Source organism: Mobula hypostoma, chromosome 16, assembly GCF_963921235.1.
Source record: "Mobula hypostoma chromosome 16, sMobHyp1.1, whole genome shotgun sequence".
Classification (NCBI taxonomy): Eukaryota; Metazoa; Chordata; class Chondrichthyes; order Myliobatiformes; family Myliobatidae; genus Mobula; species Mobula hypostoma.
The window spans coordinates 69,506,404-69,520,517 of record NC_086112.1 but is presented as its reverse complement, the minus strand read 5'-3'; the positions used below and the strand labels follow the sequence as shown (position 1 = coordinate 69,520,517).

Genomic DNA, 14,114 nt, shown 5'->3' with positions numbered 1-14,114 from the left:
CACTGTGTGCTTATCCCACTGCTCGACCCTCTGTACACCCATCACTGTGTGCTTATCCCACTGCTCGACCCTCTGTACACCCATCACTGTGTGCTTATCCCACTGCTCGACCCTCTGTACACCCATCACTGTGTGCTTATCCCACTGCTCGACCCTCTGTACACCCATCACTGTGTGCTTAGCCCACTGCTCGACCCTCTGTACACCCATCACTGTGTGCTTATCCCACTGCTCGACCCTCTGTACACCCATGACTGTGTGCTTAGCCCACTGCTCGACCCTCTGTACACCCATCACTGTGTGCTTATCCCACTGCTCGACCCTCTGTACACCCATGACTGTGTGCTTAGCCCACTGCTCGACCCTCTGTACACCCATCACTGTGTGCTTATCCCACTGCTCGACCCTCTGTACACCCATCACTGTGTGCTTAGCCCACTGCTCGACCCTCTGTACACCCATCACTGTGTGCTTATCCCACTGCTCGACCCTCTGTACACCCATCACTGTGTGCTTATCCCACTGCTCGACCCTCTGTACACCCATCACTGTGTGCTTATCCCACTGCTCGACCCTCTGTACACCCATCACTGTGTGCTTATCCCACTGCTCGACCCTCTGTACACCCATCACTGTGTGCTTATCCCACTGCTCGACCCTCTGTACACCCATGACTGTGTGCTTATCCCACTGCTCGACCCTCTGTACACCCATGACTGTGTGCTTATCCCACTGCTCGACCCTCTGTACACCCATCACTGTGTGCTTATCCCACTGCTCGACCCTCTGTACACCCATGACTGTGTGCTTATCCCACTGCTCGACCCTCTGTACACCCATGACTGTGTGCTTAGCCCACTGCTCGACCCTCTGTACACCCATCACTGTGTGCTTATCCCACTGCTCGACCCTCTGTACACCCATCACTGTGTGCTTATCCCACTGCTCGACCCTCTGTACACCCATCACTGTGTGCTTATCCCACTGCTCGACCCTCTGTACACCCATCACTGTGTGCTTATCCCACTGCTCGACCCTCTGTACACCCATCACTGTGTGCTTATCCCACTGCTCGACCCTCTGTACACCCATCACTGTGTGCTTAGCCCACTGCTCGACCCTCTGTACACCCATCACTGTGTGCTTATCCCACTGCTCGACCCTCTGTACACCCATCACTGTGTGCTTATCCCACTGCTCGACCCTCTGTACACCCATGACTGTGTGCTTATCCCACTGCTCGACCCTCTGTACACCCATCACTGTGTGCTTAGCCCACTGCTCGACCCTCTGTACACCCATCACTGTGTGCTTATCCCACTGCTCGACCCTCTGTACACCCATGACTGTGTGCTTATCCCACTGCTCGACCCTCTGTACACCCATGACTGTGTGCTTATCCCACTGCTCGACCCTCTGTACACCCATCACTGTGTGCTTATCCCACTGCTCGACCCTCTGTACACCCATCACTGTGTGCTTATCCCACTGCTCGACCCTCTGTACACCCATGACTGTGTGCTTAGCCCACTGCTCGACCCTCTGTACACCCATCACTGTGTGCTTATCCCACTGCTCGACCCTCTGTACACCCATGACTGTGTGCTTAGCCCACTGCTCGACCCTCTGTACACCCATCACTGTGTGCTTATCCCACTGCTCGACCCTCTGTACACCCATCACTGTGTGCTTAGCCCACTGCTCGACCCTCTGTACACCCATCACTGTGTGCTTATCCCACTGCTCGACCCTCTGTACACCCATCACTGTGTGCTTATCCCACTGCTCGACCCTCTGTACACCCATGACTGTGTGCTTATCCCACTGCTCGACCCTCTGTACACCCATCACTGTGTGCTTATCCCACTGCTCGACCCTCTGTACACCCATCACTGTGTGCTTATCCCACTGCTCGACCCTCTGTACACCCATGACTGTGTGCTTAGCCCACTGCTCGACCCTCTGTACACCCATCACTGTGTGCTTATCCCACTGCTCGACCCTCTGTACACCCATCACTGTGTGCTTATCCCACTGCTCGACCCTCTGTACACCCATCACTGTGTGCTTATCCCACTGCTCGACCCTCTGTACACCCATCACTGTGTGCTTATCCCACTGCTCGACCCTCTGTACACCCATCACTGTGTGCTTATCCCACTGCTCGACCCTCTGTACACCCATCACTGTGTGCTTATCCCACTGCTCGACCCTCTGTACACCCATCACTGTGTGCTTAGCCCACTGCTCGACCCTCTGTACACCCATCACTGTGTGCTTATCCCACTGCTCGACCCTCTGTACACCCATCACTGTGTGCTTATCCCACTGCTCGACCCTCTGTACACCCATGACTGTGTGCTTATCCCACTGCTCGACCCTCTGTACACCCATCACTGTGTGCTTAGCCCACTGCTCGACCCTCTGTACACCCATGACTGTGTGCTTAGCCCACTGCTCGACCCTCTGTACACCCATCACTGTGTGCTTATCCCACTGCTCGACCCTCTGTACACCCATCACTGTGTGCTTATCCCACTGCTCGACCCTCTGTACACCCATCACTGTGTGCTTATCCCACTGCTCGACCCTCTGTACACCCATCACTGTGTGCTTAGCCCACTGCTCGACCCTCTGTACACCCATCACTGTGTGCTTATCCCACTGCTCGACCCTCTGTACACCCATCACTGTGTGCTTATCCCACTGCTCGACCCTCTGTACACCCATCACTGTGTGCTTAGCCCACTGCTCGACCCTCTGTACACCCATCACTGTGTGCTTATCCCACTGCTCGACCCTCTGTACACCCATCACTGTGTGCTTATCCCACTGCTCGACCCTCTGTACACCCATCACTGTGTGCTTATCCCACTGCTCGACCCTCTGTACACCCATCACTGTGTGCTTATCCCACTGCTCGACCCTCTGTACACCCATCACTGTGTGCTTATCCCACTGCTCGACCCTCTGTACACCCATCACTGTGTGCTTATCCCACTGCTCGACCCTCTGTACACCCATGACTGTGTGCTTATCCCACTGCTCGACCCTCTGTACACCCATCACTGTGTGCTTATCCCACTGCTCGACCCTCTGTACACCCATCACTGTGTGCTTATCCCACTGCTCGACCCTCTGTACACCCATCACTGTGTGCTTATCCCACTGCTCGACCCTCTGTACACCCATCACTGTGTGCTTATCCCACTGCTCGACCCTCTGTACACCCATCACTGTGTGCTTATCCCACTGCTCGACCCTCTGTACACCCATCACTGTGTGCTTAGCCCACTGCTCGACCCTCTGTACACCCATCACTGTGTGCTTATCCCACTGCTCGACCCTCTGTACACCCATCACTGTGTGCTTATCCCACTGCTCGACCCTCTGTACACCCATGACTGTGTGCTTATCCCACTGCTCGACCCTCTGTACACCCATCACTGTGTGCTTAGCCCACTGCTCGACCCTCTGTACACCCATCACTGTGTGCTTAGCCCACTGCTCGACCCTCTGTACACCCATGACTGTGTGCTTAGCCCACTGCTCGACCCTCTGTACACCCATCACTGTGTGCTTATCCCACTGCTCGACCCTCTGTACACCCATCACTGTGTGCTTATCCCACTGCTCGACCCTCTGTACACCCATCACTGTGTGCTTATCCCACTGCTCGACCCTCTGTACACCCATGACTGTGTGCTTATCCCACTGCTCGACCCTCTGTACACCCATCACTGTGTGCTTATCCCACTGCTCGACCCTCTGTACACCCATCACTGTGTGCTTATCCCACTGCTCGACCCTCTGTACACCCATCACTGTGTGCTTAGCCCACTGCTCGACCCTCTGTACACCCATCACTGTGTGCTTATCCCACTGCTCGACCCTCTGTACACCCATCACTGTGTGCTTATCCCACTGCTCGACCCTCTGTACACCCATCACTGTGTGCTTAGCCCACTGCTCGACCCTCTGTACACCCATGACTGTGTGCTTAGCCCCTGCTCTACTCTACTTATGACTTGTAGAGTTTTTCAATGAAGTTACCAGGAAAAAAAATTCAAGGCATATAGAAACATAACAAACCTACAGCACATTACAGGCCCGTCAGCCCACAATGCTATGCCGAACATTTACTTTCTTTAGGACTTACCTAGGGTTACCCATAGCCCTCTATTTTTCTAAGCTCCATGCACCTATCCATGAGTCTCTTAAAAGACTCTATTGTGTCCTCCTTCACCACATTCGCCAGCAGCCTATTCCACGCACTCACCACTCTCTGCGTAAAAAAAACTTACCCCTGACATCTCCTCTGTATCTACTTTCAAGCACCTTAAAACTGTGCCCTCTCATGTTAGCCATTTCAGCCCTGGGAAAAAGCCTCTATTTTGACCATTTTGACCTACCAAGATGAACCACCTCCCACTTATCTGGGTTGAACTCTATCTGCCACTTCTCAGCCCAGTTTTGCATCCTATCAATGTCCCGCTGTAACCTTTGATAGCCCTCCACACTATCCACAACACCCACAACCTTTGTGTCATCAGCAAATTTACTAACCCATCCCTCCACTTCCGCATCCACGTCATTTACAAAAATCACAAGAAAAGGGGTCCCAGAACAGATCCCTGAGGCACTCCACTGGTAATTGACCTCCATGCAGAATATGACTCATCTGCAACCACTCTTTGCCTTCTGTGGGCAAGCCAATTCTGGATCCACAAAGCAAGGTCCCCTTGGATCATATGCCTCCTTATTTTCTCAATAAACCCTGCATGGGGTACCTTATCAAATGCCTTGCTGAGATCCATATACACTACATCTACTGCTCTACCTTCATCAACGTGTTTAGTCACATCCTCAAAAACTTCAATCAGGCTTGTAAGGCACGACCTGCCTTTGACAAAGCCATGATGACCATTCCTAATCATATTATGCTTCTCCAAAGGTTCATAAATCCTGCCTCTCAAGATCTTTTCCATCAACTTACTAACCAATGAAGTAAGACTCACCGGTCTATAATTTCCTGGGCTATCTCTACTTCCTTTCTTGAATAAAGGAATAACATCTGCAACCCTCCAATCCTATGGAATCTCTCCCGTCCCTATTGATGATGCAAAGATCATTGCCAGAGGCTCAGCAGTCTTCTCCCTTGCCTCTCACAGTAGCTTCGGATACATCTCATCCAGTCCCAGAGATATCTAACTTGATGCTTCCCAAAAGCTCCAGCACATCCTCTTTCTTAATGTCTACATGCTCAAGCTTTTCAATCTATTGTAAGTCATCCCTACAATCACAAAGATCCTTTTCCATAGTGAATACTAAAGCATTATATTGTATACAATTCTCTGACATTAAATGTACCGATTGAACCTAATGAAACCTATTGAAATTTGATGAAGGCGAGACAGTGGATGTTGTCTACATGGACTTCAGCAAGGCATTTGACAAGGTCCCGTATGGGAGGTTGGTCAAGAAGGTTCAGTCACTTGGCATTGAGGTAGAAAATTGGATTAGATATTGGCATTGCAGCAGAAGCCAGATGGTGGTAGTAGGTGGTTGCCTCTAATTGGAGGCCTGTGACCAGTAGAGTGCCACAGGGATCGATGCTTGGTCCATTGTTGTTTGTCATCTCTATCAACAATCTGAATAATCGTGCTTAACTGGATCAGTGGGCATGTGGCCAAGTGGTTAAGGCGTTCGACTAGCAATCTGAAGGTCGTGAGTTCGAGCCCCAGCCAAGGAAACATGTGTTGTGTCCTTGAGCAAGGCACTTAATCACACAGTGCTCTGCGATGACACTGGTGCCAAGCTGTATGGGTCCTAATGCCCTTCCCTTGGACAACATCGGTGTCGTGGAGAGGGGAGACTTGCAGCATGGGCAACTGCCAGTCTTCCATACAACCTTGCCCAGGCCTGTGCCCTGGAGAGTGAAGACTTTCCAGGTACAGATCCATGGTCTTGCAAGACTAACGGATGCCCTTATTATAACTGGATCAGCAAGTTTGCGGATGACACCAAGACTGGTGGTGTAGTGGACAGCAAGGAAGACTATTAAAGTTTGTAGCGGGATCTAGACCAGCTGTAAAAATGGATCGAAGAATAACGGGTGGAATTTAATGTAGATATGTGTGAGGTGTTGCACTTTGCTAAGACCAATCGCGGTAGGTCTTACATTGCTAGGATATTGAGGATTATGCTAGAACAAAGGGATCTGGGATTACAGATCCATAGTTCATTGAATGTGTCATCACAGGTAGATAGGTTCATAAAGAAAGCTTTTGACACCCTGGCCTTCATAAATCAAAGTATTGTTACAGGAGTTGGGATGTTATGTTGAAGTTGTATAAGACACTGGTTTAATTGTTCCATTTAATATCAGAGAATGTATACAGTATACAACCTGAAATTCTTACTCTCCACAGACATCCTTGAAACAGTGAGCCCTAATTTGGAATATTGATTTAGTTTTGGTCACCTACCTACAGGAAAGATGTAAATAAGATTGAAAGAATACAGAGAAATTTTTCAAGGATGTTGCTGGGTCTGGAGGACCTGAGTTATAAGGAAAGATTGAATAGGTTAGAACTTCATTCCCTAGAACATATTGAGGGGAGATTTGATAGAGCTATATAAAATTATGAGTGGTATAGATAGGGTATTTCTTCTGAGGTTGAGTAAGACAATGGCTAGAGGTCATGGATTAAGGGTGAAAGGAGAAATGTTTAAGGGGACTATAAGGGCGAACTTCTTTACTCAGAGGTTGGTAAGAGTGTGGAACGAGCTGCCAGCACAAGTGGTGGATATGATTTCAATTGCAATGTTTAAGAGAAGTTTGGATGGGAACATGGATAGTAGGAGTATGGAGGGCTACGGTTATGGTGCAGGTCGATGAATTAGGCAGTTGAAATGGTTTGGCATGGACTAGTTGGACTGAAGGGCCTGTTTCTGTGCTGTAGTTTTTTGTCACTCTATGACAAGGGCAATCCTTCCCAACTCACCTCTGAAGTTCAGCTTTTTAGATGAGTAATGAGGGGATAAGGTCTGAACTGTTGGACCTGCAAAATGCCAAACTGGGCATTAGTGAAGAGACTACTGGTGAGTAAATATTGCTTGATGGAAGTGTTGATGACTGTTGATGATGATGAGAGTAGAAGGATTGTGCAGTATTAGCAATGGATTTGTTCTGTGTTTTTATGAGCAGGACATTACCTAGCCAGGTTTTCACATTGGCAGATAGATGCCAGTGTTATAACTGAACTGGAACAGCTTGAAGCTCACTGGGGTATTGTCTGGTTCTATAGCCTTTTTTGGTAACCAATCATTACATTTTTAAGCACGAAGCTCAAAATGCATTAACGGCTACATTATTTTCACTGTTTCTGTGCTTGCAGATTTCGAGCAGGGTTCAAAAAAGCTTTCCAGTGGTGTCCCTTCATTCAATTTTCCAACTATGATGAACTTGAACTAGAAATGAACAGATTTCACCCCACCCGACAGAACAGCGCTTACACAGTCACCCGCATGGAATCCAACATGACAGTGGAGGTTGACACATCTGAAAGTGATGGTGCCGAGGCACACAGGAAAAAGGAATTACGAAACATGAATTTCAATGGACACTCTTGAAATAATTCCAAAAACACTTCCAGAAGTTCGAGCTCCTTCATCCAGACGAACACATCTTTGGATGAATACTTATAGAGTAACATAATGCATTGTCTCATAAGTCACCTGGGCTTGCTCAGTTGGTTTTGTTCAACATGGAGGCAGTTTCTCTAATGTCACTTTGGCTTAGTTGGTGGAACTCTCCCTTCCTCAGACTCATAGTCTTGAGTTCAATCCCATTTCATTCTGGAGAAGTGAGCATAGCTTTTGCTACATTGGTATCATTTGTGTAAGGACATGGGCCCAGTTCTGATAGCCTCCACAGGGAGCAAGCAGAGCTCCATTTCACACTGCTGATTCCAGCCTGCTGCACAACCGCACTGCTACGGTTCATTCTTGATTCTGCAAATTGGTCTCCATTGCTGTTTGGAAGTGCAGGATTTTTAGGAAAGCAACTAGAAATGGGATTGAGCCCATGTGTAGAATTGTCAAGCCAATACTCCATAAAGACCTGCATAAAGAGTTAGCTTGATTAATAATAAGCTATCAACCAACAAGTAGATTAGATGGGCACTTACTATTTCTGGCAAACTGCTGTCCACAGTTTTGTCATCTTTCCCAAATAAAAGGGCAGTAACGATACTTAGAAAGTAATTAACTGAAGCCAGGAGGTTGAAAGTACAGAATGTAAAGTGCTGTCAAATTTCACAGTTGTTCTTTTCCTGACCCAAAAAAAGTAAGGAACGAGAAAACAGGGCCAAGGAATCCTGGATACCTCGTGGAGTGCTCAGTAAAAGGTGGATGTGTGTCATGTGCTATTTCTGTTCTCTCACTACCAAGACTGTACATACAGTATTTTTTTGTTAAAATAGAAACATGTTGGCTTTTAAAATTATATTGTTTTTACTTGTTCATTAAACATATTTAAGAGTAAATGTATAAATGGAAATGTGATATGTGCAACAGTTTATTGTCTACTAGACTGATCTTTGCATTTCACAAGTAATTATTAGATTCATTCACCCCATTTGAGCTTTACTAATGGGAGAATGAAAGTTTTTCTGCTAAGTTCCCTAGGCTTGTGGTTCCTTAAGTGTATTTTAGAGAAAACATACAGCATTTGAAGTAGAGAAAAAGAAGAAATAAGTTATCAAAAAAGGAAAAAAAGCATTTATTAATTGTGTAGTAAGTCCAATATTTCAAAATGACCTTCTGAAGTGAAGACAGGAGGATTTTGTCTGTTGTACAAAGCAGCTAATTAAAGTGTTAGTGATGACACATCAGCAACTATAAGAGTCAGAAGTTGTTCAGTGCTCATAGTGACTAACAGACATTGCCAGCTCCCTAAGGCACTGAGAGATCTTTAATATGACCTGTAGTCATATGACTTTTAATATGACCCAATAGTCTCACTGCATATTTAGCCATTCTGTGCAAGATATTAGAATTAGATCTTAAATGAGGATATTCATGATAGCATACAATTTGTTTCTATTTATTACTGAGTGACATTGAACTTTAATCAGTTAAGGTTTAAAAGGCCATACAAAATAATGCCCAAAGCTGTAGAAGATCTTATATTACTGTCTTTTCCCTATCCCATCATAACTGGGTCATCATGACAGCATATCATGTTATATAAAAGCAGGACAAATCTGATCATTGCTTATGGAAGACAGAAAAGCCAAAGACAATAATTGTTGTATTTGCAGTTTTATGTATCATGCTGCAAATTTATGAACATTTCAAAGATATTAGATTTTGTTTTCAAAAGAAAGTAGCTACATATTGTCTATCTATGGTTTCTCAGAGACGTAACAGTTTTTATGAACTGTTACATTTATGAATGGTTTTTAATGGAACTCAATGTCTTACCAGCCTATTTCATTAAGGTAGTCGAGATTCAAGCACGTTGTTGGAACTGCAGTTACATCTCCTGTTATTATGTAAGGATTTCAGGTTAATCATGCTAATCTGTCAGAAGTCTTCATTATTCAGCAGGTTTTATAGGCTAGTATCCTAAAATTCAAGTTTTTAAATGAGCAACTTTGAGATTTGGACTTGTGTTTATTGCACAAACTAATTTACTGACAAAGGTACAGACTCTTCTGTTCTACGGTACTTTCTTTAAGGTATCCATATCTCAGTGAAATAAATTCCATTCACTACTGAACCCTAATGAGCACATCAGCCATCACATTACATATTACTGACCACTCCTTTTCAACACATAACATGTCATGTGATCAGTAGTTCATGAAATTAAATATATAGACTGTCATTTGGAAATGGGTATGTAGAATTTATATCAATGCTGTCAGGTGCATTCCGACTTGATTGTTGTACTTTCAAGTCCATGGGGGGGTGGTCTCTGTTTCCCAATGTGTTTGTCTAAGCAAATCAAAGCAATAAAAACCTGAAAGGCTGAAGTTTCATTGTTCCCAATTAGATGGCAAGTTGGAAAAAAATGCTTTATTAGATGGCTAGTGGATTTCTCAATAAGTAACTAAAGTGTTCTCTAAAATCAAGTTTTCTGAATAGCAAAGGCTACCATCCCCAGCTGTGTGGCAAAAATTCTCCCTAGTTGTAAAATGAGAGTAATGAACGTTATCAGAAACACTAATCACCTCCTCAGCACAGTCCACTTCTGCATATCCTCGCCCCTTCCATTCCCACAACATGCAGAGGTGCTGATACTAATCAGCTGTGCGCAGCATTGATGTCCTTGTGACCACACGCTGAATATATTTAAACTGAAGCTTCCAAACTTTGCAAAATTCTATTTTTTACAGACAGTCACACCATGAGACAGTCATTGTTCTTTTTGGAGTCTGATGGATAGTTCAGTGGTTTTACTGTTATTATCTATTTAGACAGAAGCAAACAATTTTCCAGTACTTTGTTGAAATTATTTCTTTCTTTCAGGGTGGATGGCCTATTCACTCCATTTTATGTTGATCATTTCAGTTCATGCTAGGCTTCATCATCACAGAGAGTTGGTGGTCTTCATGTTAAGATGAAGCTAGCAATTTTGACTTCTTTCTCAGCAAATTCTTAGCCTTCATCAGTCCTTGAGCAGGTGAGAGTTATGATTCTGATGCTGCACCTGTGGAGTTATGTAGAAATCTGTATTACTCAACAGAATAAATACAACAGGGTGGTAGGAAGGTCCAAATCAAGGTACTGGAGGCAACACCTTGCTGAGACATCACCTCAGCTGACCCACTATATTCACTGTTCATGAGATCTGTACAGTGGCAAATTCAAGTTCAGTTTAGTTGACCCTATCCTGAACATCTGTGCCCTGCTTTACTAATATTGCATGTTTCTGATTCCCATATTCTACCATTGAATGCTTGGTGTTGTGCAGATGTATTTATTTTCCCTTGTCACTTCTATTCTGCCATTCAATTATCTCCTGTCCTTTACAGAAGCATTACATAAGTCTTCCAATTCTTTCTCCTATCACCCAGCACTGCCGTTTCACTTGCTATTTTCTGAATCTATGACATCTCAGAGTCTTCACAAAAGGACAAAGACTTGAGAAGTCGAGTGTTGTTTCTCCACAGAGTGTGCTTGGTATATTGAGTTTTTTTTTCAGATTTTTCTAATTCATTTTACTAATTAATCTATGTGGAGCATAATTGTAACGTAATCTAAAATACTTCAATTTTAAATGTATTTGAATGGGGTCATTAACTTGCAATGTTGTGTGTATTGAAAGTTATTACCACCCAAAGGATTAGATTTTTTTACAGCTTACAATATTTAATTCATGTAATATGAACAGAGAAGTAATGATGTACATTCTTTACTGTAAATCATTATTATTGTGGTTAATGAATTTATGTCCTTCAGTATTGTTTATGTGACAAAATGTGAAAAGTGTGATCTTAATATATGTTAATATGTGTTTCAAAGATATTTTTAGCATGATTTTAAGTATACTATATAATGAGAATAAAACCAATTATCTGGAACAATTAAAATATCAAAGGTTGTGAATTTCAGTATGTGGTAACTCCAAATAAGGCAAATTTCAAGAATTTCACAGTCATCATCTGTGGAGAGAAAAGAATTGTCAGTGCATCAAGTCAAAACACTACATCCATGCAGGGTTTTGACCCAAAATGTGGACAATTCCTGTCCCTCCACCAATGCTGCTTAACCCAATAAAAGAAAGATTATGTAGGAAAAATGAGTAAATTAAGTACAGAGAAGATTGGGTAAGGATCTAATCATGTAGGAGGCAGAAGCTCTTCTGCTCAGCCTTACTCCAAGCCTGAAATCTTGTTGTCCTCATCATTATAGCAAACAGAGTCCTACTGGGAAACCCAGAACTCACTGTGCAACAGTCAACCTTGAAGAATTGTTTAACTCTCATCTTTCAGTTCACTTGTTGGGATTCTATTCCAACTCCAAGATCTTAAAGAAACAATCCAGGTCATTTTTTGGTGAGATTTTACAGCAAGGTTCCATCTGCTGCTCCATGTGCATCTAAGAACAGGGAGGGTTCTCCTCTCCTAACGTTCGTTCCTCACCCAGCGTCATCAATTACAACAAAATTTACTTAATCGTCAACTCAGTTCTGTTCGTGGGACCTTGTTGCATCAGTCTTCTGGCATTGCTAGATGCAGGTAGAGAAAGAGATGGATGAGAATGACAGTGAAATGCAGAAGGTACAAGTGGGAAAAAGAAACAAGAATGCTTAAACAATGAGATGAAAAATAAGAGATTGTTTTGAAAACTGTTCCCACTACAGATCTTCTGCAGTTTCTTCTGTTGTTTCCCAAGCATGCATCTCAACTGCACCATGTGTTTCATGCATTTTAAACGCAGAAGGACTTTCTGAAACCAACTCTTGATCCATTTATAGCCCATCTGGAATCTCAACTAGAATCTGGATGTGGTACTGATGCGCACAAGTGTCCGGTCACAAAAGGAACATATGAGGAGTCAGTTATATGGGGCCCTTTTACACTGTTGTAACTTCAGCTGATTTTTGGTAGAACAAAAGACATAGGAGAAGAATGAGGCCATTTGGCCCATTGAGTCTGCTCCGCCATTCAATCATGGCTGATCCTTCATTCTCCTCCTCAACCCCACTCCCCAGCCTTCTCCCCGTCACCTTTGATGCCATGTCCAAACAAGAACCTATCAAGCTCTGCCTTCAATACACCCAACGACCTGGCTTCCACAGCTGCCTGTGGCAATAAATTCCATAAATTCACCACCCTCTGGCTAAAGAAATTTCTCCACATCTCTGTTTTAAATGGACGCCCCTCTATCCTGAGGTTGTGTCCTCTTGTCCTAGACTCCCCCACCATGGGAAACATCCTTTCCATATCTCCTCTGTCTAGGCCTTTCAACATTCGAAAGGTTTCAATGAGATCCCCCCCCCATCCTTCTAAATTCCAACAAGTACAGATCCAGAGCAATCCAACTTTCCTTGTATGAGAACCCTTTAATTCCTGGAATCATCCTTGTGAACCACCTCTGGACCCTCTCCAATGCCAGTACATCTTTTCTTAAAGGAGAAACACAAAACTGTTCACAATACTCAGGTGAGGCTTCACCAGTGCCTTATAAAGCCTCAGCATCACATCCCTGCTCTTGTATTCATGACCTCTTGAAATGAACGCTAACATTGCATTTGCCTTCCTCACACCAACTCTACCTGCAAGTTAACCTTGAAGGTATTCTGCACAAGAACTTCCAAGTCCTTTGCATCTCACAATTTTGGATTTTCTCCCCATTTAGTAAATAGTCTGCACATTTATTTCTACGGCCAAAGTGCATGGCCATGCATTTTCCAACATTGTATTTCATTTGCCACTCTCTTGCCTTTTCTTTTAATCCATCAAAGTCCTTCTGCAGTGTACCTGTCCCTTAACAAATCTTCATACCATCTGCAAATTTGGCAGCAAAGCCATCTACTCCATCATCTAAAACATGGATATACAGCATAAAAAGAAGCGGTCCCAACACCAACCCCTGCAGAACATCACTAGTCACTGCAGCCAATCAGAAAAGGATCCCTTTATTTTCACTCACTGCCTCCTACCAATCAGCCAATGCTCTAACCATGCCAGTAACTTTGCTGTAATACCATGGGCTCTTAACTTGGTAACCAGCCTCATGTGTGGCACCTTGTCAAAGGCCTTCTGTTGTTACAAGGGGCATTGGACAGGAGCAAACCCAAGTGCAGGACGCAGGCACGGAAACAGACTTGGACTTGACTTGGAACTCGGAACCAGGACCTGGACTTGACTTGGAACTCGGAACCAGGACCTGGACTTGACTTGGAACTCAGAACCAGGACTTGGACTTGACTTGGGCTCTGAGCCTGAACTGGACTCAAAGCCTTGACTGGACTCAGAGCCTTGACTTGGACCTGGGACTCAGAGCCTAGAACTGGAATACGGAGATGACAACACCAAACAAAGACACATGATTCATTCCTTAGCAATCCTTAGCTAGACACGAAGAGACAGAATTCC

The 14,114-nt window shown here is 44.6% G+C and overlaps 1 protein-coding gene across 1 annotated transcript in view; it reads left to right on the top strand.

Moving 5' to 3' along the window:
* The window catches only part of LOC134357477 (neuromedin-K receptor-like), an 84,332-nt gene extending 72,757 nt beyond the window's left edge, over positions 1-11,575 (top strand). Inside the window, exon 5 of the mRNA XM_063069095.1 lies at positions 7,401-11,575. Coding sequence (XP_062925165.1) covers positions 7,401-7,635 — 235 coding nt within the window. The 3' untranslated portion in view covers positions 7,636-11,575. The remainder of the gene's footprint in view (positions 1-7,400) is intronic.
* Positions 11,576-14,114: the final 2,539 nt, after the last annotated feature.